At 54.3% G+C, this 27,555-nt stretch overlaps 1 protein-coding gene across 4 annotated transcripts in view; it reads right to left on the bottom strand.

The window, feature by feature from the left end:
• Positions 1-27,555, bottom strand: part of LOC104650214 (methylated-DNA--protein-cysteine methyltransferase) — a 344,899-nt gene that overhangs the window by 49,278 nt on the left and 268,066 nt on the right. For all 4 annotated transcript variants that reach the window (XM_074383097.1, XM_074383098.1, XM_074383099.1 and 1 more), the window contains exons 4-5: positions 23,952-24,091; positions 741-15,903 (exon numbers count right to left, since the gene is read on the bottom strand). In XM_074383097.1, coding sequence (XP_074239198.1) covers positions 15,694-15,903; positions 23,952-24,091 — 350 coding nt within the window. In that variant the 3' untranslated portion in view covers positions 741-15,693. The remainder of the gene's footprint in view (positions 1-740; positions 15,904-23,951; positions 24,092-27,555) is intronic.

Genomic DNA, 27,555 nt, shown 5'->3' with positions numbered 1-27,555 from the left:
GCTCACCAACTGCGGAGGAAGTTCCGTGATTCTCCTTCATGGAGGAAGACAGCAGCGAGTGCCAGCCGCCAGGCTCGGTGCCAGGTGCCCCGCAATCCTGTCTTTACCTTTGGGAGGAGCCGTGAGGTGACGTCATTAGCTCCATTTCAGAGAAGAGAAGGTGGAGGGCAAAGCAGGTTTGCTGAGGCATGGGCAGTCACGGGCAGTGTCCAGAGCCAAACCCGGGACTGGCCACACTCGACTCCACTGACCTTGGCCACTACCAGTCGGTGGAAGCCCAGATACTCCCAGGGGGAAGCTCCAGCCCTCAGGCCATCTCAGCACCTCCCTGTGGCTCCGACAGGCTCTGCGCCCACAGCCTCCCTCCCTGGGACCTGGCTGCCCCTGCCTCAAGGTCCCGGGTTTGCAAGGCAGGTGGCCCCTGGCTAGTTCCCTTCTGTTGTCCCCACGTGGCCTTCAGCCGGCCAAGCAGGGCAGGGTGTGTGGCCAGTAGCCCTGGGGCTTCGGGACACGTACGTCTCTTATGCCGCCGCCTCCGACACCCCTCCCTCCTGGATGCAGCCAGGCTCGAGGCTCTGCCAGGGACACTGGGTGAGCGGCAATGCCGGGAGGGCCGGGAAATCACACTCCACATCTGAATTTCTTATATTTTCCAAGTGTTCTACACTAATTAGTTAGTTCTGTTAGCTCTAAGGATTAGTAGCTTCTCTAACAAGACACAGCGACATTAAGTGACTTACCTAATTATGTAAAACACGGGGATGCCAGACGAGAAGGCAAGCTTCCCTCGAGCCGGGCTCCGGCCTGCTCCGCCGGGCCGCTGTGCCCATCCGTCCTCTGTTCTGCAGGTCCCCAGGGCGCTGCAGGCCTGGCCTTGGAGACCGCTCCACACGGAGCGCGCCCGCACCTGGGACCTGGGGCTGCTTTCGGCCTCCTCAGCCGGGTCTGCAGGGCCTCTCAGATGCTTCCTGGACCAAGGAGCTGATGTGAAAGACAGCCTGGCCCAGGGCAGTAGGTGCTGGGCACTCGTGAAGGCTCCAGCACATGTGGCCAGGGGCTGGCCCCACCGGGTCCCCTGTGGCAGAGGTCAGAAGACCACCACGTCCTGCTGTCCCGTGACTGGTCACCGTCTGAAACGTCACTAAGAACTGGTTGCACAACACCTGTGCTCATGGCAAAGGGGTCTTCCCTCTCCCAGCCTGGCCCTCCAGTCCCCTGGACTCATCTTACAGGGGCCACACTGCCTGGGCCCTCCTCTGCTCTTCCCTGGAGTCCAGGTGCGTGTTTTACTTAAGTAATGCTCTCTATGTCCTGCCCAGCTCTAGCTGATGCAGTTTGATTCCCACCTCCTCCAGGAAGCCCCTCTTGATTTTCCAGTTCACCCTTTCCCCTCCTCTTAGCCTCATGGCCCCGAAGTGATACTGCACTTATGTCAGTGTGCCATCTGATGAGAGGCTGCCTTGGCTGCCAGCATGACCTCACCTGGGACTCGTGCTCAGCTGCCCTGCAAGTGGAGGGGGAAAGCTGAGGAACAGCTGGTCAAGCACATGACACAAATCACGTGGTCAGATGTGTGGGCCCACACTGTCTTCTGAGTCAGGGACCTTCCTCTTCACCCAGTAAATGCATTTCCACTGCAAAAATGGAGAATACACAGTTCAACACACACAAACAAACTGTGATTTCCTCGTGCTGAGATAATCACTGTAGCATCTTGCTCTGCAGACGGTCTTTTTAAAAAATGTTACAACATGGACATATATATATATATATGATTTTAAAACAGAATCATGGATTATATTTTCAAAGTGCTATTTCTTCATTATAAAATAAATAGACATTTTTATAAGAGTTGAATAATACTGAAAAGCAACACCACACACAGACACACTCACACAGACCCACAAAGCAATTCTCCCCAACTCACACACACACAGGCCCACATACCAAAGCAATTCTCAACTCTTTCCTCTAAGATGTCTTCCTGCAAAGAATTTGATGATCTCTCTTCTACAATTTTCTGTCTGTACATACAATTAAAATATTTTGTTTTATAAAAAACAACACTGTTCTTACCCGATGTTTTCATATATGCGTTTCTCACTCAGCAGTGAGCCATGACTACCTTCCTGTGTCAGCAAACACAGGTCTACTCTACCATGTCTAAGAGCAGAATTGGTCTGTGTCACATGGACGTACTTACTGGGATGTAGGCAGCCGGCCCCAAACCCATGGACATTTATGCTGTTCCCCATTTGCTGCTGTTGCTAGCAATGGTACCATGTGTATCCCTGCAGCTACAGCCTTATACACTCATGGAAGTAGCTCTGTAGAAGAGATTCCTAAAAGTGGAATTGTTTGGTCAAATGGCATAGGCATTTACCGTTTTAATCAACATTGCCTCACTGGCCTCCAAAAACACACCAACACTACGACCAACAGCGGATGCCTGCCCCTTCTCTACACTGTGGAAGAAGAATTACACATCATTTGCATTTTTCACCCAGATCACAACAAAATGCTATATCCTGCCTTAATTTGTCATGCTACAATCACCTGTGAGGGGGGAGGCCTCTTGGAGGTCACTCCAGGTGATCACTGTCAAGCTCAGCCGGTCCTTCTACTGTTCTTTCCAGGGGCTTCCAACTGCTCCTTATATATTTCCTTTTAACATACAAGCAAGCGCCCGTCTATATTCCTTGCTCATCTGTCCTCTGGGTAGTTTGCGTTTTCCTTATTGATTTGCAGAAGCTTTTTATATATTACGGACACAAGCTTTCTGTCTTACATGTTGCCACCGCTTTCTCCTAGTGTACCATTTGTCTTCTGTTTCCAACAGGTTCATGAGGTTAGGCAAGTCAGTCTTTTCCTTTATGGCTCTGAGTTCTTGCCGTATCCTCAGATACTTCCTGCAAATCTACAAACAGATGCATATTTCTCATCTTTTCATCTGAAACAATAACAATTAAAACACACTTTAACAAATGTTTAGAACCCTAAGGTTTCTGGAACTGTGTTATTTTCCAAATAGCTTGGCTGGTTGTCCTGACACCATGTAGTAAATGACTTCTTTCCCCACCGAACCTAAAGGCCATATGATGATATCCTGAGAGTCTGTATACCCGCGGCTGTTTCTGGATGGGCCATTTGGCTCCACTGATCTACTTATGTCTGCTGTTGCATCGTCCTGACACTGCCTTACTTACAGTGGCTTTAAGATTCATTTTGATGTCATTAGTGTTAAAAATGTGCCTTGCTGTTTCTGAGCAAAGACACGGCCCCGGTGACCGAGCTTAGCTGTGATGCTGTCGTGGACATCAGAGGCAGGCCCGGCCAGTGGGGGTGTGGAATTTGGGAGTGCTTATTTGCTGCTGCTTTTTAAAAATGTGGCTCATAAATGCCCCTGGCATTTGTCGTCAGAGCCTCTTCTGAGTGTCCCTGGCATAGGGCACAGTCTTGTAGGGTCACCACCTTGAGCTGTAAACGCAGTTATAGGTTTGTCAAAGACCCAGGTTGTGATGTTACAAACCCATGCCAGGTGTATACCACAATCCTACAAACCTCCAGTATCAACAGCTTTCCACCCAAATTCCCCAACCTTCAGGGAAGGCCTAGGCTGCTGAAGTCCGCGGCCAGGGCGTTACCCCTGTCTTGCGAAATGACAGGCACGTTGCAAGGGCAACAGAAAGAACTTTCTGTTAAAAGCCAAAGAAGACCCTGTAGAATGGACACTGCCTGCCTTTCTTCGGGTCAGGCAGCTGTGGCTTTTGGGAGCAAATACGTCCCTGAGGGACCCACAGCTAGAAAGTAGGGACTGGAGCCTGGGCTTGCCTGATGTGAAAATGGGACCTGAAGCCGCCACCACCATCTGGTGCTCGGCACGTGCCAGGAGACCAAAGAGCCGCCTTCAGCGACCTGGGCACGGCCTCCTGAGGGTGGTCGCTGCTGTCCCTGTTCTGCAGGTGAGGTGGCTGCAGCTCCTGGGGCCGCTGCTGCAACAAATTCCGCCCACCCCGGGGGAGGATTAACGCAGCAGCAATGTCTTCTCCTTCAGTTCTGGAGGCCAGAAGTTTGCAATCAAGGTGTTGGCGGGGCCAGACTCCTCCGAAGGCCCCAGGGAGAAGCCTCCTTTCCCTCCTCCAGCTGCTGCAGACTCCAGGCGCTTCTCAGCTGGCGGCTGTGTCACTCCCGTCTCGGCCTCTGTCTCTGTGTGGCTTTCTCCACTGTGTCTGTCTTCTTTTCACTTTTTTGGAGATAGGGTCTTGCTCTGTCCTGCAGGCTGGGGTGCAGTGGTGTAATCATACCTCACTACAGCCTTGACCTCCTGGGCTCAAGTGACCCTCCTCCATCTTCAGCCTCCTGAGTGGCTGTGACTACACGTGTGTGCCACCTGCCTGGCTAATCTTTAATTTTTTTTTTTTTTTTTTTTTTTTTTTTTTAACAGACAAGGTCTTGCTAAGTTGCCCAGGCTGGTTTCATCTCCTGGCTTTAAGCGATCCTCCTGCCTTGGCATCCCACAGTATTAGGATCACACGCATAAGCCACTGTACCTGGCCCTTTTCTGTCTATCATCAAGGCTTTTGTCATTGGGTTTAGGACTCCCCTGGGATAATCCAGCATGATCTCATCCTGAGCTCCTTAACTTAATCGTATCTGCAAAGAGCCTTTTACAAGTAAGATCACATTCCCGGGGCCCAGGGATTTCATGTGGACTCTCTCTTTGAGGGCCCCCATTCAATCAAGGCATGGAGAGGTTACACAGCTCACAGAAGATGCTGCCTGTAAAGCGGAGGAGCTGGACTCTGACCCTGAACGGAGCATGACTGCCCCATCCCCCATCCCCCACTGCCACGGGCCAAAGGTTCCCCACTGGCAGGGCTTCTGCAAAGGTAGGGCACACACGTGGCACTGTCTCTCTAAGCACTGAAACCCGAAGGCCACGGTGGCTCCACTGCAGCTTGGGGGTCAGAACCTGCATGACGGAAGTCCATGCCTGCCGAGGCAAGCCGGAGGACCTGCTCAGGGAGTGGAGTTTCTGGGGAGCCTTCCTGGAGGAGAAAGGGGAAGAGGAGAAGAGAGCGCGGAGGAGATGGTGGCTGCCGTCCTTAGCCGGCAGCAATGAACTCGCAGCCCCCGGCAGGCTTGGGCCCAGCACATGACACACTTCCATCCTTTCCTTGTGAAAATCTGTTCATCTACATCTGAGACCAATTTGCTTGAAACTACAGAATACCTGCCACATTGCTTCCTGGCACAGAAGTCAGATGTTTGCTGGGAGAAGTACCGGCGGCTACGTACCTCTTGGTGTTGCAATATTTACATGTGTCATTCTGTGCCTCAAAGCAGCAGCAGCTTCAAATAAATGAGTGTTCTCAGATTGGCCTGAGTCCTCCTGGCCTGGAGATGGTGCAAGAGCCGGCCGCCTCTCTCCGGCAGCGAGCGGAGCCCATGCTCAGCTTTTTCGACCACGTGCTGGAATTCAGCACCCAACACTGATGCACCCAGGGCCGTCTTGAGCCCTTGGTCTTAAGTCACACCGAGGCCCAGACGTTGGTTCATGTGTTTGGGAACTGGGTCACAGGCACTCACACCACACCCGAGGGCGGGAGGCAGTTCGCAGCTCTGCAGGAGGAAGGCGCTGAGCTTCCGAGCAGCCGGAGCTGGCTGGGTCCTGGGCAAATGCAGCATGCCAGCCTCTTGGAATTCTGAAGTCAGGCACATAAGAAGAGTGTTTTGAAGTTGCTTCCTTCTTAAGGAGGGAGGAAGGGATTTAGCAGCTGCTGGATGATGCAACACTCAGGTCTTCTCAGTGCTATGGGGGGACTCATATCACTTGATTTTCTCATGAAATTATGTATCAAAATTTTTTGTTGATTTTTGAGCATATTTTCCCTTTAAGTGGCTGACAACAGGCCGTCTATGTTCCCCTGCCACCCATGGCTTCTTGTGGGCTGCTGAGCGCGGTGAGGACCACCAGCCGGGGACACGGGTGTGGCACTCCCAATCTGCAGGTGGGGCAAAGGCGGCAGGCGTGCTGTGTGCAAAATCTCCTGCCAGGTCTGCATGTCCGCTCAGATAGCAGCAGTGTGGAAAGTCACTGGTACAGACACAGATGGGGCCTGTGTGCCCATGGGCTTCACGTCTCCCATGGCTGAAAGCTTCATTTTCACAAAAAGCACTGAAGAAGAGGAGGAGAAATGTCCGCCAACCTCATCGGGCCAGCTTTAGTAACCGGCAGGGTGGCCGCACTGCCCAGCCGTCTGGGCTTTCTCCATTTCTTCAGGGATTCCTGAAACCCACCAGCCTTGCCCTCTGCAGGTGCCAGTTGGTGCCTCTGGTATGTCTGTTTCCCTCTCCCAGGCCTTGAGATCCTCCTGCTTGTGTGCTCCCAGCTCCAGGAAGCTCCACGAGGGGGCCTTGAGCTAGGACAGGCTTCAGGGGGCCCAGGAAAGGAAATCAGCACAGACCAAGGGCTGTCAGAGTTCCCAGTATCTGGCCCCAGCTCGTCTGGCACCCGGCAGAAAAACTGAGAGGGGGCTGGGAAATTCTGGACCCCAAGCAGCTCCCATAGGGCTGGGACCAGCCCTTGTGGCCAAGGGGTTTAGAGCAATGCTTGCCCATTGCTGTTTTCCGAAGCACGAGTAAATGAGGCTGGCTGATGATCTCCGAATCCCCCACCAAACACATTCTCTGTGCTTCTGAAATCCTCCAGTTTCTTTCTCCACAGAAACAAGAGCACTAACAATGGCAGCAACAACAAAGCAGAACCTGCAAAACTGAAATTGAAAAACCGACTCTCCTTCCCCCGTTTGCTGAGTGTTTTCTCCAGGCAGGTGCAAAACCTCCATGTGTACAGTTGGTCTCCACTGTGGACCCTCAGGGTCCAGTCGCTGGCATCCAGCTCCACACATCCTGGGCCGCCTAGACCACGGGAGGGCGCTGGTGCTGGAGAGAAGGGCCACGTCTCCGATGTGGCTTCCTCTGTGGCCCCTGAGCTGGGCTGCTGGAAGGACAGATGTGATAAAGAGGTGGTGGTGCGATCCCTGATACCACCCATGTATAGCTGGTGCGGAGACAACATAGAGTCTCTTCTCAAGAGGTTTCTGCGGCCCCCATGAACCTGCCATCATGCCTGCATACCCCAGGCCATTTGAAATCATCAAAGCTGTAAGACAAACAGGCTCCTGTGTCACCTGGGATGAGAGTGCGTTAGCAATCCTGGGTGGTGCTCACTCTCTGGGGACAGATGCCAGTTCCTGTCTACATTCTGGACACTGCCTTACAAGCATCCTTTTGAGTAACATCTGAACAAAATCAGAACTCTCCTCCAGAGAACACAGCGACGGACCTGGCCAGGCACAGCTTCCTCCAGCCTAGACCCTCGGTCAATAACTTATGAACCAACCACTTCAAAGACCACTTCTCCTCAGGGTCTTCCTGAGAATGTAAATGAACACTAACAGCTATTTGTTCTTATAAACCTCCCTGGGAAGTGGTCTCTTCAAATAGAGAACTGTGTTCCTCACGAAGTCCTGGAGATCTGTGCTGCGTGTAGGGAGTAGCATAAATACCACTGCTTCCTCTCACCCGAGCTCTCTTTTTAAAAACAGAGATTCCATGAAAATTGCTCCAGCCCCTGTGGGAAGCAGTTTGGTGATTTCTCGGAGAACTTGAGACAGAACTACCATTCAACCCAGCAATCTGTCACTGGGTATCTACTCAAACGAAAATAATCTGTTCAGCTGAAAAGACACATGCACACCTATGCTCATCACAGCACCATTGACAATGCAAATACAGGGAGTAAACCTGGTGTCCATCCACAGCGGACGGGATAAAGAAAGTGTGGTACATATACACCATGGAATACTACGCAGCCATAAGAAAGAACAAAACCATTTGCAACAGGGAGGCAGCTGGAGTCCATGATCCTAAGCAAACGGATACAAGAAATCCCCATACTGCATGTTCTGACTCAGAAGTGGGAGCTAAGTCCTGGGTATACACAGATAGAATGATGGGGACAAGAGATACTGGGGACTCCAAAGGGAGGGGACGGGGGAAAGGGCTGAAAAGCACCCTACTAGGTACAGATGTTCACCATCTGGGTGACAGGATCGATAGAAGCCCAAGCTTCGGCATCATGCAGTACACCCTTGTATAAACCTGCACATGCCTCCCCTGAATCTAAAATAAAAACGGAAATGGAAAGACGGAGATTCCTCCCTCCCTCCATCCCGTTCCTCCGTCCTTAGGTAGTGTGTACAGTGCACGTGTGTGGGCATGGGTTTGTATACACACCCACGCGAAGCCAGGTATACAGAAGGGAAACTGCTTGTAATCCCCTCACCCAGAGACGGAGGATGAGCTCTGACCCCGTTTCTGGGCACGTGCCTTATGCACTGTCTTGCATCAACTCTTCTTCCTTACCGCTCCATTGGGATGGGCCTTTCCCATTAGAATAAAACAGGCTGAGATTACGCCCATTCTACTGAACGTTTCCAGTGCATGTATCCCGTCCCTCACTGCTGGGTCAGGGGGTTGATCCCATTTATTCGCGTAACACAACTTTGGTGACATCCCTGGGCACACTTCTTTGCATGTGCCTTAGAGAGGTCTTTGTTCTATTTCTTTTGTGCCTTGCAGTTTTCAAAGATCTTTGAAGTCTCTTGCTACTTCCAGCTTTTCTAAGGCAAGCTCCCCATCGCCGTTTCATAGATGAGAACACCAAGGACCTCCCTTGGCAGGTGGGGTTAGGGAGGCCCGTATTCACCGCCCTGTCCCTGCACTGACCTCACCTCTGAGTGGCAGGACCTGGCCCTCCCAGGGGCCAGGAGTCAGGGGAAGGTGTTCCTCTATCTTAGAAGCAAGGCAGGTCCTGGCAGGAGACCTAATGGGAGGAGGCCCGAACCACTTCGGGTTTTGGCCCAGAGCGGGTCACAATGGAAGGTCAAGAGAAACATGCTCACCCCACAGATGCCATCATTAAAAGGTGATGAACAGAACCAGCCCATCTGTGGGCTACCAGCTCCAACCTCTGCCAGGCCCAGACCACAGCATCCTCCAACCCATCTGCTGTCCACATTGTCACCGTTTATTAGAGGGACGTCTGTAAGCACCAGCAGCTGACATGCCCATGGCCCTTCTTGGTACCCGTGTGAACATTCTGGATTTACCTGCACATGCTGTCCAGGCTGCATCCTGAAGGGCACTCCTGGGAGGTGGGGCAGGGAGGCCCAGGTGTGCCTCGGGAATGCGTCCGACACTCAGGCAGGGCCACAGACACCAGGATTTCCTCTGGCTTCTGGGCCTGGTTCGGGTCACTCAGGCCTGACATCCTGAGATCAGGAAGATTCCGGGATTGAGTATCCTCAGATACTCTGGACCTGCCATCACAGGTCACAGTCCCGGCCCCAAACCCAGCCACGCAGGGCACCCAGAAGGCTGCAAAACCTTGAACTGGGCCCAGTGCCGCGGCCGGGACATCAGAGCTGCACTGAGGCCCTCGTCCCCCTCCCTGTCACTTCTGGGTGCTTTCTCCCACCACCCTGCCAGCCTCTGTGGATGCAGGAGCCCGGGGACTGGGTTTCCATGGCTGCTCCCTACTCCGTGCTCCTTGAGCCCTCATGGTGACCCATACCGCAGCCCTTCCACGTCAGAGTGAAGGCAGTGGTCCCCAAAGATCTGGGGTGACCAGAGCTTGGCTGTCTCCTCCAGTGGCCTTGGGGGGACCCCGAGAGCATGCTCACTGTGCAGGTTCTTAGGGAAGGGGCTTCTCTCCACACTTCCCCAGGTACTCGTTCCCCCAGTTCAGGTCACTGTGGCCTCCGCAGACGGTGTTGCCAGGTGTGGCGGTCTGCGGGGAGGTGGAGGTACTGAGCAGCCCATGGTGGTCGCGTGCTCTGCTAACCTAAAGCCAGGACAGGGTGTGGGCTCCCTGCTGGGGTTACTACAAAACCTCTGGCCACTGTGGAGCGGGGGCAGTGCTCCACTCCCGCATGCTGGAGAACGGCAGCCAAAGGGTGGCGAGTTAGTGCCCTGGGGGACCTCGCGTGGTGGGAATGCCGCCCGCCCAGGCTCCTGTGGGTGAGGGAGGCCCACCCTGTGTGTGGCGGAGGGGGACGGACCAAGGCCTGCTGGGGGCCCAGGAAGCTGACCATGAAACCTTGGAGTGGGGCATTCTGACGAGAGCTACCCGACTCTGGCCTGGGGGGCTGGGGAGCACAGGGTCCTTTGTCCCAAGGGTCTGCTTCACCATCAGCACTGAGAGAGGCACTCTACGCACGGTGTGCAGGCCCTGGGCCTCCTGTTCCAGAGCTCCACCGTCATGGCCAGGCCAACTTCTCTCTGGAATGGGGGTGCCAAATCTCAGCCCACAGCTCTTGCAGGAGAGCTGGCTCCAGAGTGTTCCAGAACGTCCCAGGTCTGGCTCAGGGGTTCTCTCACCTGACCCAAGGTTCCCTAAAGGGTGGAGTCCAGCCTGGGGTGTGGTGGCAGATGGCCCGTCTGGTCAGGTGGAAGAAGCCCTTGGTCGGGCTAACTTTTGCCTCCAGCAAGGGGCTCAGGGGAGGCAACTGCCAGTCCCCAGGGCCACCGTGCAGAGTCCAGCCTGGTCAGGACCGGGCTCCATGCTCCACACAGGCTTCCTTGTTGCCTGCCAAGTGTCACACGTGCATCCGCTTGTCCTGCAGCCATGGTAATCACAACACACAAAAGCACTCCTTTTTGCACAATCTCACATGTTGCTTAACGTTAAGACCCTGATACTTTCTCCAGCTGGGTTTTCTTAATGTAAGTCAGCAAATCAGCCTGGACGCAGGCATTCCACTGGTATTCAGGGTCCGACCAGCAGTGATGTGTACCTGGAAGACTTGGAAAGAACCCCTGGGTGTGCATGTGTGCAGTGCTGTGTGTACAATAGGGGGCTGGCTCAGCCCCCATGCAGAAACAAGGGGAAGAGATGGTCCCCTCGCCCCAGCGCTGCAGCATCTCTGGTGAGAACCATGCACATCACGTGCACTCTGCTCAGCCGCGCTCCTTGGGACCCACTTGGAGCTGAGAACTCCAGCCCCCTCCATGGCAACAGACCCTTCCCTGCTCTTCCTCCCCTACTGCATCAGAGTCCATGACAAAGAAAGCTGGGGTCTCCACTCTGCACCCGCTGACCACATCACACCTGCAGAATGTGCCTGACCACCCAGGTCCCCACATTGCCAGGGACTTTCGAAAGGCCAGAAAATGGCAGCCTTGAAAGAAGTTTTTAACAGGAGAGCGGGTAATTTTCTCCTAAAGGCTCCCAACATTGATACCATACTGTACGGGATCCATCTTAATTACTGTCCATGTGGAACTTTTTTCTGGTGGCTTTTTTTTTTTCAATGAAAAAAACATTAATGAGAAACTTTAAAGGCTTGTTAACAATGTCCTTTCATCAATCAAAGGTGCTGTCAGGCTGGGCTCTGCCGTCAATTCACACCTCACTGCCCAGCATCCACTTCCTACTTTCTCATCCACCCCTGCCCCTGCCCCCATTACAGATCCTTGTCGAGGTGACCTGGTGATGGAGGCCAGACGTTTCCCATCTGTCAGCAGCTGGAGCCATGGGGTCCCGAGGATGCTGGATGGCTGCCCTCAGTGGCCTAGAGACAGGTCGGCAACTGCAGTTTCTCCACCTTCCTGTCTCTTCAGACAGACAGACAGACAGACAGACAGACAGACAGACGGGGCTGCTTGGCAGAGGCCTTGGGCAGTCATGTTTAGAGCTCAATGTCTTCCAAACTGGTAAGTAAAACTCGTGTGAAGTTCAGCTCTTTAAACACAAAACTTTTAAATCAAATGCCCATGAAAAAGAAAGAAAGAAAAAACCCTATATGGTCTGAGGGAAGCCAAAAGCTGTAAATCCCCCACCCCAGGGTCTTGGACTGTTCCCGGGGACCCCACCGCCCTGACAGCAGCAAGGAGACAGGCAGACCAGACAGGCGAGGCCCCAGGATGTCCCAGCAGCTGCGGCCGAAGTAAGGGCCGTTTCCAGATTGGTCTTCCAGTAAAATCTTCTTAGTAAAATAAAACACTTTTCCTCTTGTTCCTACATGAAGCCAGTTTATCTCTCACTTCACCTACTCTGTGCTGTTAGAACCCCAAACAGCATGGAGATGGGCAGTAACGAACAATCTCACGTCAGCTCAGTGTGACATCCTGCCCGCTCCTATGGGTGAAGTCCAAGCTGGCACCACTGCCCATGGTCACCGCTGCGGCTGCATGGACAGCCAAGGTGGGCAAGTGGCAGATGAGACGGGGAGGGGACATGGCCCCCGGAGCTGTTCTGTCCTTGTAGCCAGGTAAGGGGTTACAGCCAGACAGATCCGTAAATGCATTTCTGCGAGGAGGACACTTCACATTGCTTCGAGAATACTCCCCAGAGTCCAGCACTCCACAGGCTTCAGTGAGTCACACCACCACTCAGGTTTCTAAGCCATTTGGGTTTAGGGGATTTTATTTTTATCTTACAGTTTTGTAGGAAATAGGTTCCAGAGTAATACTGCTGTTTACAAACTATTTAAGAAACAAAACTGATGATGCCAGTGCAAACCTATCTATACTGGACTTGCTTGGAGCCTACAAATGGGATTCTGGAGAGGCACGTGGGGCGCCGGGCACCAGAGACACTCAGGTCTCACAGATGGTTTCAGTCGCTGGCATGTTATCCAGCCACTGGCGGGGTATTCAGTAAGCTGTTTCTGCTGGGTAAAGAGTGAACACGAATTACAAACCCCAATTAAGTTCCCTGTAAGGTGAGCTTGCCTGCTTCCTCTGCAACGCCCTAGCCTGCAACCTTCACATCTGGAAGTGCAAATTCGCGCCCATAAGAAGGTCCGCAAATCCTCAGGTGAGCGCTCTTCCAGCTGCCCGATTCCGCGTTCGCCAACACCCTAATGGGCGCGTCTGCACGGTCACAGCTTCTCTTCTTTGGCCTCATGGACTCACCACTGGAGGCGGCCACAGGACACGTGGAATGTGGGTGGCTTTACTGGACCCTTCTGTTCCCAATGGGAAGAGAGACTGGGAGGACAACCCCCCACAAAACCCAGTCTCCTGCGTGGCCAAGGGCGACTGTTTTGTTCCCAGTGTGGTTCCGCAAAAACACACACTATTCTTCACTCTCATTCTCTCTAGAAGCCGGTGAGCCCGGCGCCGTGGGTCTGAGCAGCTGCGAGGTGGCTGTTGCGTCGCAGTGGGTCTCGATGTCAGCCTTCAAAGCATCAGGGGCTGGGGACACAACAGGGTGAGGGGACCCGGGGCCAAGGCCGAAGAACACAGCTTTCTTGTTTCGACATTTCTTTTTATTTGGAAAATATTTTTGAATTTCTTTGTGCCTGCCCTCTCCCTCTGTATCTTCATGAGCCGCGCCGCAGCTTGGAGCCAGAGTGGCTCTAGGCGACCCATGCGCCGGCTCTTCATGTCGGCCTCCGCAGAGCTTGTCCTTGGAGCGGTGCCTGGCCCCGCCGGTCTGCGCCCCGCTGCTGCGGCTATCAGAGGAACCTCGGAGCATCTATCGAGCCTGTGCTACAGCGCCGCGGAAACCTGGGAGAGGACGCAGAAGGTGGCTTTGTGCTGCACTGAGGGTGCGGCCCAGACAGGCCCGCGTGAGCTCCCAGGCTACATGGAGCTGCTGGCTCACCCTGGACGGCTTTGACGGGCGGGTCCCCTGCTGCCAGGAGCTGATCTGGGTCTGGGGGCTCAGCCCTCGCTGTCTGCAGTCATGTGGCCCCAGGACTCTCCCTCTGAGCCTGTGTCTGCTTAGGGACCTGGAGATCTCACTGGGAGGCTCCCATCGTTCATGGGACCCAAACAGCGGAGGCAGGCTGCACGCAGCATGGGTGTCTGCCAGTGGGCGTGTGGCGGCAGGGGGCAGCCTGCAGGGTCTCAGGGTGCAGGGGAGACATCCACTGGGGTGCCGCCGGGTGGCCCTCCTTCAATTCCATCCTGAAGCAGGGAAGTGGTGCCGGGGTCTCCACGGCACACCGCACAGCTCTGGTGCCCTCTGTTGGAAAGCACTCACGGCTCGCACACCAGGGCCACCAGGCCGCAAGCTGCTGCCTTGGAGAGCCAGAAGCTTCTGTTCTGTTCACGCAGAGGGAAAAGCTGGGCCTGGTGACCTGCCATCATTGGAAAGGGACATCCTCTGTGGGGGACGCAGGCACCATCCCTGGGGCAGACGGCACCCAACTATTCCCACTCACCTGCGGCAATGTCAAAAATGACCAGACAGCCTGTGAGTCCTGATGGTGACACACGGTGTGCAGTACCCAAGGCCTGCCTGGAGCAAGGAGGCCCAGGGGCCCATCCCACGAAACAGCACGTGTCTGCATGACCTGCCGTGTGACTTCCGCTGCTTCAAAAACATCAAGAGTGAAGAGAGTGGGGTGAGTCACGTGACTGCATGTCATAGGAAAAACCCAGAATTTGACTGATGCCAGAAAGGGATATGATGAACCATAAATCGGTGAGAAAAGCCTGAAATCTGATTTCTTTTGTTGGTGTTAAGACAACCTGACATACAAGGCAGGTCCCAACATTCCTCGCGAGGCCACGCTTTCAGCCAGGCCTTGGCGACGTACAGAACCGCACCAGCTTCCTGCTGTGGTCCACACCGTGGCAAAGAATGCTGGATGAGAACCCGGCACTCCGGGGCCCAGGTGGGTGTGGGTTCTTTCTCTATACATCACATGCTCTGTTTTATTCATCCACCTCCAGGGCGCCAGGTTTCCCTTCAGGCTTTGGGAGTTCGTCAGTTACACAGCTAGAAGGACAACGTGAGAATGAGGTATCAGACCGCAGCACACGGCCAACGCCGGAAACTGTCCCTGCTGCCATCGGTGGCATGAGCTGGCCCACCAGAGTCGTGACCTTTGACTTCCAGGATCGACACTGGGGTGCTGGGGTCCTAACAGGCCCCTGGTCCCTGAGGCCCCTTTAGGGCGGCCCCGGGGTCCCTTCCGACGTGCTGCCCGGGTCACACTAGGCCAGGCCATGAGGAGGGAGGGTGAGATAAGCTCTCAGAGAGGTGCAAGCTCCACTGAACCCGTGTCCAGAGAGCCTCTGTCTCCCCAGATCTTGGCATGTGGTTGTTTTCTACCCACCCGATACAGATCGTAAGCGGATGTCTCTTGCGTTAGCCTTCCTGGCAGGTGGAAAACAAAGCTATAAAACCTCTACAGGCGTCGACTTCCAAGTCCTGCTCCCCTTTCCTTCAGGGAGACCTGAGTGTGGGACGTGAGGAACTGTGAGTGGGAAATGCCGTCACAGCGTGGACACAGCCAGGAAGGCAGCATGGCGGGGATGTGCCGGGGCGGGGCTGGCTGTCTAGTGTGGACGGCCTGGGGTGGGCCGAAGCTGGCCTCGGACAGCGGCTGTGGCAGTTGTCTGTGGCCTGTGGGTGGGCTGTGGCCCCAACACAGGCCAGGCCTTCCCCACTCAGCCTGTTTTAATGGACAAGAAAAACAGCAACGGCAGCGTTAGGGAAGGAAACGCACGTATGCACACCCGCGTGCCTTTGAACTCACGATGCCGGAAAACGTGGAAACAGGGCAGACACGCTCGTTCCCCAGGAAACAGTCACCTCCTTTAATACAGCTGCGTCCCCACACCCTACGTCCGACGCAGTGTTACATGTGTGGGTCGCTCCAGCGTCACTCATTTGGGGCCAGCAGGCGGGGAGCCCGAGGTGGGCCCCACTGCCCTGAGCCAGGCCCCTGCCCGACCCGAGCTCCCTCCCAAGGCTGGCTTCCCCACCCGGTGGCCTTCGTGGGCCAGAAGCCATTCCTTCACCGCCAGTCCTCCGGAGTAGTTGCCCACGGCTCCGCTGCTGCAGACCACTCTGTGGCACGGGATGAGGACGGGGACCTGGAAAACAGGGGGAGACCCACCGTCGTTTAGGGATCTGGCCAATGAGGTCTTTGGGGACAAGGTCAAAGCCCTGACTGCCAGGGGCCCTGTGCCCTCCAAGCAGGGGCCCGTGTTGGGCCCAGGTTGTTGGCATGGGTGGGTGCCAGCTGTGTCTCAGCATTAACTCCTACTCTCCTGAGGCCCTTGAGTCCCTGGGGGTCTCGGCATGGCTGGAGGAGGGATGCATGCGCTGAGGTGATGTGGGCATCTTCAGAGAATCACTTTGTGCCAAGATTTGGGAGGAGAAAACTTCATTTCATCCGGTGAGTAATTTACAACGTTCACTTACAAAACCGAAAACTACATCTCCGAGTTCTGGCCGTACGTGACGCTTTCAACCCTCCCCAGACGTCACCCAGGTATCACGGGAAGTGCAGGAAGACCGGACCTGCACAGGCCTCTCCAGCCCGCGGCCAGCCAACCGTGGCTGTGGGCCCGTGCAGCCCACCACCTGCTTTTGTAAATGAAGTTTTACTAGAACTCAGTCACGCCTTTTTCTCCATATTGGCTGTGGCTGCTTTGCCAAGCCTGACATATTTACTCTCTGGCCCTTAAAAGGACGACCTGGCCAACCCCTGCCTCACGCTGTCCCGGGAGCAGGGATGTGTCTCCCTCCTTAGTCTTGGGGTGCCTGTAGGGGTCTGAGAAGCTCCCTAGCCATCCCCACCGGGGGCAGGGCATGGCCAGTTCCTCCCCTGGATACCAGCTGGGATCCCACAGGCTGCTGCGGGCAGCCTCCCCACTCAGGGGCTCAGGAAGACAGCTATTGTCCAGCCCTTCAGCCGAGAGTTATGCTGAGGACACACCTGTCTTAAACTAGCAGAGGGGCTTCAAAAAGCAAGCTCATGTCACAAGGAAAACAATACCCACTCAACCAGAGGAAGCAGTGAGCAAAAGCGCTTCATGAAGGGACCCAAGGGAGTGATAGCTTTCAAGGTGCCATCTCCACATTCACCAAACTCACCAGCAGCCCAAAATGCTGCCGTCCTCATCCCACACGTGAGGCCAGGGCTGGCAGCACCGTGAAAGGGTGAGGGCACGGAGACCAGCTGCAGGCGGTGCCTTCCTCAGGGCTCCTGCACCCCCAGGGACAGGGCCCTGGCTGCGGCCTCTTGGGGCCTCTGGCAGCATCAACGTGTTATTTCTGAGCCTGGAGTTGGCATGACCCGGACCTGTGGCTGACCTGAGATCAGGATGCCCTGTGCTGACAGGGCTGATCCAGATTTAGGACCACAACCACACGGCCGCACACAGGCCCCGGGTCCTGCCTGCCAACTGCTTCTTTGTGGCCAGTCCTCCCAGGGGAAGGAATCCCCATTCCCTCTAGAGGGGTGGGCTCCTCTTTCAGCACAGTCCTCAGGGAAACTTGGTCTTTGACCTTTGGTGTTGCCTGAGCTGTGTAGACGGGAGGAGCTCCGTGGGTCTACTGACCACCTGAAGCTCCGACAGCCACCTGTGTTGGGTGGGGGTGGCAGCAGCTGCTGCGGCCCCTCCTCTGGTTTCCATGCAGCTCCTGGACGCCTCCGCTCTCACTCCCACAACGGAGAAGAGCGACTGACCACCGATAAGGGAGGAAGAGAAGGTATGCCCAGCTTAGCACTGTAGGGCTCCTGCAGGTGACCCGCTGGCCCCATGGTTGGGGCACCCTGGTCTCTTCTGAGATGCTCAGCCCCTGCCCTGGTTGGGGAGACCTGAGCCTAGCCAGCGGGAACAGTGATGAGGCGTGTGATTCTTGCGGGAATTACTGGAAAGCCACCAGGGCTATGCCCCTGCCCCCGCCTTCAATCTTGCTTTTATCCTAACAAAGCTAAAATCTTGAGGTCTGCTATCCATTTCTCAGTTGGCTCAGAAAGGCGGAAGACAGGAATGTAACATATGGGCATCTCTCTGGTTGTCTCCCTCTGCCTGGGCAGCCAGAGATGGCCACACAGCCTGCATGCCCACCACAGGGGATGCCAAGGGCTCAAAGGCCATTTGCTTAAGCATCCCGACAAAGGTTATGTGATGAGCTACTCCTGGATGGCTTACCAGGAGTGCACAGGGCAGTCTCCCACCAGGAGCACGTGGGGCCGTCTCACACCAGGAGTGCGTGGGGAAGTCTCCCACCATGGGTGAGTGGGGCAGTCCCCCACCAGGAGCGTGTGGGGCAGTTCCGCACCAGGAGCGCATGGGGCCGTCTCCCGCCAGGAGCGCATGGGGAAGTCTCGCACCAGGAGCGTGTGGAGAAGTCTCACGCAGCTTTCTAAGGAAAGAATGGGCCGGAGAGCCCCCCTCCCCGGGCAACTGCCTTCATCCCTAAGTAGCTCATGGTGCCCGAGGAGCAGGGGCCTGGGTGGGCAGCCACAAAGTGGCCAGGACATCTCAGTGGATGTGGGGGGCATGCCTCATCATTGTGCAAAGCATCACAGTGGCTGCTCCGTGAAGAACATAAGCTGCCAGTAAGCACCATGACCAGAAGCAGCGCAGGCTCCAGGGAAATGGGGAAGGGCACCAAGCTCACTCTGGAAAGTTTTTGGCCGGCACGACATGTGGAAGGCGAATGGGAGAAGTCTAGGGACCGGACCGCTCACTGCCTGGTCCCTCTTCCTCCCTGCATCCTGAGCTGGAGGGCAGACCACTCGTCCCAGCACCCCAGACGGCCCAGACACGGATGCTGACCTGGGGCCTCTCCCCAGGCTTCACACACGGCTGCCCTGCTCCCAGTGTCCTGCCCTGATGAGGAAAACCAGCCATTCCTGCAGGATCCCAAGGACGTGGCATGCTCAGGCTACCCCTGGGAATCACTCCGGCACCCCTGGGTATGACTCCGGCACCCCTGGGTATCACTCTGGCTCTGCTCTTCTTTTTCTCTCCACGTATCTCCAGCTCAACAGAGAGATGATTTCCGCCCACGCCCAGCTCCCCCACACTCCACCCTCCAAAGCCAGTGAACTACACAAAGCAAGCAGTGACTGGCCAGGTGAGCTCTCGGAGGAAGCAGCTGGGGGCGTGTGCCCGGCGTCTCCAAGCTCTGCTTTTTGGGGAGGTGATTCCTGCCCTTGCACCCCCCAAGGCTTTGGGGGCAGGCAGCTTGTGTCACTGCCGAACAGGTACCTGCCACAGAATTTACCTGGTAGGTGTGGCCCTCTGTAGGGCCCAGCTACACACGTCCCCGAGGGAGGTGGGGGAAGCCCCAGCCCCGCCTTGGAAAGGGCGCTTAAAGCCCCTGGGAGCAGGTGTGCCCACCAGTGCCTGATGCTGCTGCATCTTCTACCCCATCCTGGGACCCCTATCACCCCAACAGGCTCTGCCAGGCCTGTCAGCCTCCGGCTGAATGGAGTCTCACACCCAAGTTCATAAGGCTGCTAAGTGGCAAAGGCGGGGCTCTAACCACTCTCCTGCATGGTTCCATCAGAGCTCCTCCTTGACGTGGACTGTGGAGGTGGACCTTGTAGGGTGCCAGCCGGGGCCAGCAGATGACGTGGCTGCAAGGCAGGGCTCTGGCTTCCCGCACATCACAGCGCTGGTCCTGATTTGACCAGAGTTTGGGTCACCACGGAAACGTGCACCAATGATGCAGCTGAAGAGGCTTCTGACGATGCTATGGGAAAGGCGGGTGGCGGAGAGCTGTGACTGTTTTCGGCATCGAGTTTAACAGAGTGAAGTATAGTAACTCGTAAGTCCTGAACGGCAGAGAATCCCAGCCTTCCGGAATAAGTCACAGGAAATCTCCAGGATAGAATATTTACCCTGACTGACGATTTTTATCAAATACAACAGTCCCATTAATAATTGCCGTGAAGGCATTATTAGATAATAAACAATTCATGTTTTTGACTGATAAAGAGGTAGGCATTTAATTCAATCTAGGTTTATAAATATTTAGGCACCGATTCCATTTTCCTACCTAATAGTAGATTTTGCAACAGAGCTTTGATTTTTCTTCTCTCCTCTCAGTGAGCTATGAAATTATAACAATGAGTAAAATAAACATGCCTCCCTCGCCCTCTTCCTATATATCAATGCAGAGGCCAGGACAGACGGCATGGAATGACCATGACCCCGACAGCTATGGCCTGTCCTCACCTTAGCATGCTGTGACGGGGAAGAGGTGACTTACCACATACGCACTGTTTTGCCATTAGAAACAGGGAAAGCTGCTTCTGCTTGTGTTAATTTTGGTGGTAGGTTTCAGACTATTAAAATAATGAAAGCTGCTGAAATTTATCGGGGCCCTAAGGCCATTTTCAAAGGATCCGTACCCTCTATGCCCTCTCTTTTAAAGCATGTGCTGCATAAAATGTAATTTTTATCAATAACCAAGAAGCTCATAATATCACAGCTGCATTGAAATCTTCATGCTGTGAAATCTAATTCATCCAATACATGAATCCATCACTTATGCAGCCCCTTTCTCAAATGCTATAAAACTTCCAAACCCATAGATTTGTTTCCAACAAAAATAACATGAAGGGGCCTTTCAATCAATAATGGAATCCCTCTGATTCGGGTGCCGGCTGAATATTTCTTCCAACTTCGCCTTTGTTCTTCTGGGTAGCAGCCCACAAGGGAAAGAGCTTGTTTTCACTCGCAGCCTCATCAATACCTAAATCCTGGTGAACAAGTGACACCGAGAAGCTGTAATCAATAGCTCCCTGTGCGTTTTTTTCTTCTGGTCAAATGGTTCAGCTCCACTGACAACCCTGACACTTCGAACATGATGCTAAGTCTTTATCAGTAGCCATCTGGGTGACTGGCAGAACACAACTCCGGGGGTCATTAACGCTCGTGGCAATCTGTGAATAAACTAGCTCCTCAGGAATGCATTTGTTTAGAAAAAGGTGGGAGACTCTGTGTAATGCATCGACTGCCTTTGAACTGCATTTAGCAAATTCTGCCTGAGGATGAAGCGGAAGGGTGCTTTGTGGAGGGGGTGGGCCACGAGGAGTCTTCTACTTAATATACCGGGACACTGGCCATCCTCTCCCGCTGGGCTGGGCGGAGAGCCTTCCAGGAATGCTGACCAACCACCTTACACCACCTGATGAGTCCTTCCTGGAAAACTCTGGAGAAATCAAGCTCCTAGGATGGAGGAAAGCCCCACATAGCAAAAGCCATCCCTTACTCTGGTGGGGGAAGAGAAACGCATGCCGACAGCAAATGCAGTAATATGACCCAGCATGTGCTCCTGTTTATTGCAAGCCACCTAAGGAATTAATGCACAATGAGCTTTATGATTTTTTTTTAACACTCCAAGTCCATTTTTCACTCTCCTCCCTTAAATGCACAATCGCTCTATTCAGCCTGAATATGAGGGATTTCAGTGAGCGAGTCTCAGCGATGCACCGTCTGGGCTGGATGTGCGCAGCCTTCCGGCTGGGACGCTGCTGTCAGTGCCAAAGGGAAACACTCCCGAGGACACTTAACAACAGCAATGGCTCACCGCTGGCTAGGGCCCTTCCTCCCTCAAGTCCCTGGGTCACCCTGAATCATAGTAAACTACGTAGGTGAAGGTTTCTTGCGGGAGTATCTCTGGTGTGTCTGTGCCGTACTCTGAGGCATCTGTGGGTACCGCTGCAGCTTCCTCCTCAGGGTGAAGGTCACCGCCCACAGTGATGCCCACAGCAAGGCCACAGGAGGCCACCACCGCCTGGCTGCCCTCAGCACAGGAGAGATGTGGACGCCGGGAAGGGCGCGACCCGGTGCCCGTGGAACGTCCCACCTGGTGCTGGGCTCACCTGCAGTCTGGGCTCTGCCGTGTGATGGGGTGTCCACGTGTGGACTCGTCGGACATTAGGGTTTGACACCCCGTGTGATACTACTTTATACATTTCAGTGACTGAGGCCATACTGGAACAGAGACACTCATAGAGATTAATAGCAGGAGAAGAGAGTCACGCTGGTTTGCAGAACAATAAATGTCTCTGAATATTGCCACAAGCGGGATTGCTACGGCAGCTCCACTGCAGAGTGAGAAACTGCTGGCCTCACGAAAGGCTGCTGGGGGAGGGTGTCACCACGCTGCTGCACGCCAGTTAGGGGAGCTTGTCCTTCCAGCAAACGGGGAGCTGCCCATGCGAGACGGCGAGTGGAGTCGAGGCCACTGATGGGGCCACTCCCATCTCCACGGGTGTGCACGGACAGAGCTGAACCCACCTCGGCGGGGAGAAGACGATGACTTACTCTCCTGGAGGGGCAGGAAGAGTAGACACGGCCTGAAGCAGGCACTGCAGTGATGCAGGAGGAGAACCCCCAAACCTCATTCGCAGCCACAGTCCTCATGGGCCTTACACGGAGCTGCAACACCACAGCGTCTGAAAGCCTCAAAATGGACTCGCAACCAGGGAGAAGACGGCGGCCTTCCGGAGGGGATGGAGGTTAAGCTTTATTGGGAAACGTCAAAAACCATCCTCAGAAACTTGATTCGGTAACATTGCTCATGCACCCTAAAAATAAGACCCCTACTGTGTGCTGCAGATGTTTTATGACAATGTAGCTGAAGACGCTGCAATTAACGTGTGACAGGTGCCAAAGGAAGGGCCAACCGTGCCCACCAGCCACGTCACCAACCCTGAGGACGGGAAGAGATGCAGGAGGTGGGATGGTAGTTGTCCCTGTGGCATCTCGCTCCTGGGATATTTGGGATATTTTAATATGGCAGAACGCTTGCCCAGATCAGGGTGTACATGGTGACACTGTGATCCACTGCAAACCTAGAGGCGCTGCTTTTTAAGGACAAACAACGCAGTTTCGTGCAAAAGCCCGTGTAACTGTCATCTAGGAGGCTGTGCCCTGGGATGCTGCAGTGCTCAGCAGGAGCAGCAGGCTGTGGTGGGAACACGCCGGCTTCTCCCCTGTGAGCAGGGATGGAAGTAGTTTTGAAAACCAACAGCAAAGCCACAGTGATTTTTCAAACTCTGATTTAGTCATTTCCATCCCACGATGAAGTGACCATATTTGTGCTCCCTGATCAGCATGCTTTGTCACGTTAGAAACTCTCTGAGCTTTCAGGAGAAGGCACTGGTAGTGTGACCACGCACCATCCCTGGGTGAATGTTCCAGGGGTGTTCTTGAGGTTTCGTGGGTTCTCCCAGTGGGCCATGCAGATGGGGGTACCCTTCCTGCCCGCCCCTCCCAACAGGCATGCATGGCCTTGGTCACACCCACGTGGCAGGCCGTGTGCAACTTCCCTCCTCATGCTATGTGGCCTGTGACCCAGGGGCTAGACCCAGGTATTGGGAGACAGGAGAGCAAGGGCGCCCCTGATGTCCCCAGGTACCACAGGCCACACTGCCCACCACGCTGTGTCCCGGCTGGGCCTTGTCCTCTGGGGAGCACGACCTGGAAGCCTCAAGCTCAGCGAAACCTGACTGCAGACACACGGGAAGGATGAGGACACAGGAGGGTTCTAGGGGCACGGGGAGCGCCATCCCCAGTGAGACGCGAGATGCATGCGGTCCACCATCCATGCTGCAAGGCCTCCTGCCCCGCGTGCTCACGTGTGGGGCTGTAGCTCTTGAGACCCAGGGAGCCGTGGGCCTCAGGGGGAGTGCAGCCCCAGAGAGGTGGGGTTGGATGTGCACCCTTTCTTGACCATCCTCCCAGGACGGAGGTGCCTTGCGGGGAGGCCTTTCTGTCTGTTTTGTTTGCTGCTATACTCCAGGCATCTCCAAGAGTGTGGATCATAAAACAGGCACCCAACACTTCCACCCGCTGAGTGAGCAAGTGGGGTCCCCTCTGCTGCCTTGTCACTCTGCCAGGGTCCCTCTTCTCCTGCTCACTGTGACAACCAGAAGCTCAAGCGGTGGAGATGTGCTCCTGGAGGGAGGGGGCTTCCAGGAGTGTGGTGCCCAGGCAGCCTCCTTGCCTCTTCTGGAGGCATCTGGCACAATGGTCCCCATCACAGATGCTGTCCCTCTGCCCACCCCAGGAGCATGGCCTGCTGGGGAAACATGTGGCATCAGATGACCCCCTGCTGCCTGCACGCGCCCACCACCCGCAGCCATGCCCGCGCCATGAGAACTCACAGGGTTGCTTCTCATCGCTCCTCCCACTGCTCGTGCGGCTTTGGGGTTGCCTGCCAGGGCTGCTAATTGCTGGTAGGAAACCACTTCTCCGAATTTCACAGCCTTCAGCAGCTCACATAACACCTGCCTGGTGAACGACTCTGAAAGGAAGAATGCAGAATGAGATTTGGACAAACAGCTTCCGCAGCTCTGATATAAACAGCTGCTAGTCCCAGAACAGGAAACGCATCGACACAAATAGAGGTGTTATACTCAATTAAAGCATGGCCTCCGCGCATTGCTCTGCCACCATGTCATCAGGCGAGGAGACGTGGGTGTGACGCAGGCCATCACGCCGGCTGGCCCCTCGGAAGGCATTCCCTGGGCGGGCACCGCAGATCTGCAACGTCCTTCCACCTCCTGTGTTCCGTGCGAGGTTGCAAGTGCCGCCCTTCTAGCTACTAGGGGCGTGTAAGTGAGCGCACGGCTCAATTAATACGCCCGGAAGTCCCTGCCTGCCTGCCTACTTGGAAATCTTTTGTACTGCTGGTTAATTTCCAAGTTCAGCTGGGACAAAGAAGGCAAAAGCGGCCACAGGCCAGGCTGCGATATGACGCTGGCTGTCCACATCCAGCCGTGCACAGGATTGCCCCCAGCTACCACGCGTGGAGCCAAGTGCCATGGTACGCAGGGGCTGGCAGTGACCTTGGCTTCAGGCACCTTTAATGAATAGGGATGCAAAAATAAAATAACCCGATTCCCATTTTAATTGACTAACCACATCCAGCTGCATTTGTGCTGCATCCTGCTGCAGGAACGAGGAGGCAACAGCAGGAGAGCATTCTCTCCGTCTGCCTCCAGGTTTCAGAACTGTTACCTGGGAGTGGGGTCAGCAGGAGAGAAACCTGGCATGCAAGAAGGGCTGCCTGAATCAGTACCTATTGTCTTTCCAAGGGGGACATGCCGCTCAGGGCTGCGTGGCCAACAGAGCCATGTCCTCTGTTGCAGGGGCTCCAGCCCTCCAGGGGCGGGAGTTTCTGAACAGCAGCAACAAAGGGAAGGCTTCCTCGGGCAGGGACGATGCTCTGAGTGTGTCCATAAGAACACTAATTACACTTGGTGCCAAGCTGGCAAAGTGCGATTTGGTTCTTAAAGGAAACACACCCTTACATGTGTGTTAAATAATAAAAATCACTTCTTAACTGAAGGGAACGATAATCACTTCACTGGGAAAAAAAAATCTGTTTAGTCTTTATTATAACATTAAGCAAATTAAACATCAGCATAATCCAGGTGATACTAGAAAAGGGTCATCAAAGAAATTAACTTTGTTGTTCATTAATTTACATGGATTAGTAGAGGGCAAAAAGATAGCAAATGTGCTCTAGTTTTTTATGATATAATTTCAAACTGTACACCATTTGTGGCAGGAGGGTGACTTTGGGGTTAATCAGACTGATTTGTCCTTTTAATTGCTTTCTATTCAAAGAAAATTCATTAGATAATGTTCTCTTCAAAATTCATGAATCAATTTAACTGAAGAAACCACATTAACAGCTTTGGGTTCATTAGCACATGCAGTTGTATTCCTGGCTGATGGCTGAGGGGGGAGGTTTCCTTGGGCAAATGCACTCTGTTTATTGTCATTTCTTTAGAAAGCATTTTGAAATCAAACTGTTAATCATTATTATGGTTGCTGTTGTTGCTATGCCTAACTTTGAAAAAAGAAAATAAAAGCGAGGTAGCCGGGTGCTGACTTGGAGGAAAAGAGATTTCAGGGACAGCTGTCTTGGAAAAGAAACAATGAAAGCAGCCCTTCGATACCACAAGCAGCAGAGGCCAATTTCCTGACTTCGCGGAGAACACAGGCTTGGTGGCTTTGGTTTCCGTGCCTTTGACCCAGGGAGAGGATGCTGCCTGGGTTTTCTGGGAGAACGGCCTGGAACTTTACTGAACTTGCAGGAATGAAATGAGGGAGGTGTGCGCGCACCTCGCTGGAGCGCAGAGCAGTTCCGAGAAACAATGGCACGGTTCCAAGGGCTCATCTGAGCGCCAGCCTCCAGTGCTGCTCTGACAAATTGCTGCCAAATCACGGAGCACCTTTCTTTCCAAGTGTAAAAGTATCGTATAATAAAACAATTACATGTCCATAGATGAGCACAGAGTTTATCAAACATGTTCAGCTTCCTTTTCAGTTTCTCATGGGAAACCATTTCTTAACTGGTCCGTACCAGGCAACGTGGGGAAGTACAGCTCAAACAATGCAGTATTTAGCAATCAGGCACATGATTTTACAAACGCATCTGAAAACTCAGTTTACCCTGCAGCGAAGAAACGCAGTCATTAGTTGAAGCAGCTCTCAAAGACCACAGTGCCTCTAACCCTAGCCTGTGCAAAACTGCACGGCCGAACGATAACTGTTCCTGAAGAGGAACCCTTTCTGTGAAGCATCATTCTGTAATCTACTAAAATCCACGCATAAACATTAACGCACGTGGAAAACAGAAGTTCTGGCACAATCACTTCAAGTGGCCCAAATGGGCAGCCATTAAAACAGTGGCTTTCTCTCTCTCACCATGGGCCACCCCAGAGAGCAGGCCGGACGCCTTGGGGCTCTGTGACACAGAACATTCTGGATGTTTTTTTCTCTCTCTCCTCTCCACCTTCCTTGTTTCCTTCTCAAACTCTCCTTCCTCCTGCCTGTCCTGTGGTCCTGGGTACCTTGGGCTGGGTTTTTGCAGCTGGGGTCAAGCGAGAGGACCAGTGTCTTGGAGTCCCTGCATCTGAGGGACGTGGCTATTTTCATTTCTGATTGGGCGGCTATTTAAATGCACGCACTGTAACTGCCTCACCCAGAGAAGACAGTCTGTACACCCTCTGCCTGCACTGTGCATCCTCTGCCAAGGGTCTGGATGCCCTTTTCTGATGCTGGTCACCGACACTGGGTTTTTATGCAAGGTGTTTTCATGCCACGCCACAGGAGTGGAGCTCATGGCTCCGAGCAAGGCAGACGCATGAACTTGGACCAACTCTGCCAAACCCAGGTCTAATAAGGAAGACGGCACACACCAGAGCATGGCAGGAGGACACAGATGGGACCAGCCTGGCTCTGCCACTGCGGAGCTCAGACTAATCAGGTCCTTATCCTGGGTGTCCATCTCTCCTGTGTGATAAATCTCCTAAGAGCCACCTCAACAAACACATCTGTGCCTCAACTGCACACGGCCAGGCTTAGAGCATAGGCGACAGCAGGGCTGGCCGGGTAGCTGGTCCTTGCTGAGGTCAGGGCTTAGATAAGCACTGAGGGGCTCTTCCCTGGAAGGCAGACCACCCCCAGGTTCTAGGGGAGGAGTCTTCTTTCCCTCAACCACCAGGCTCCCTGGGTGGTGACCTGTCAAGGTCCCTGTGGCCTCCTGGGGAAAGCGGTGGCCTTCGGGTTGTGGCACTTTTCCTTGGCCAGGCTGCAGCTAGCAGGGGCACCCTCAGGCCCACGTGCACAGGTGCTACCGGCTGGGAGTGCCTGGGGAGAATCTCAGTAGCTGTGCTGGAGCCATGGCCAACAGAGAACAAGAAAAAGCAGGAAAAAGCAGGGCCCCAGCTCCTGCGCGATGTCCCTGTACAGCAG

This window comes from Saimiri boliviensis, chromosome 12 (genome assembly GCF_048565385.1).
Source record: "Saimiri boliviensis isolate mSaiBol1 chromosome 12, mSaiBol1.pri, whole genome shotgun sequence".
Classification (NCBI taxonomy): Eukaryota; Metazoa; Chordata; class Mammalia; order Primates; family Cebidae; genus Saimiri; species Saimiri boliviensis.
This window is presented reverse-complemented; position numbering and strand designations above follow the sequence as displayed.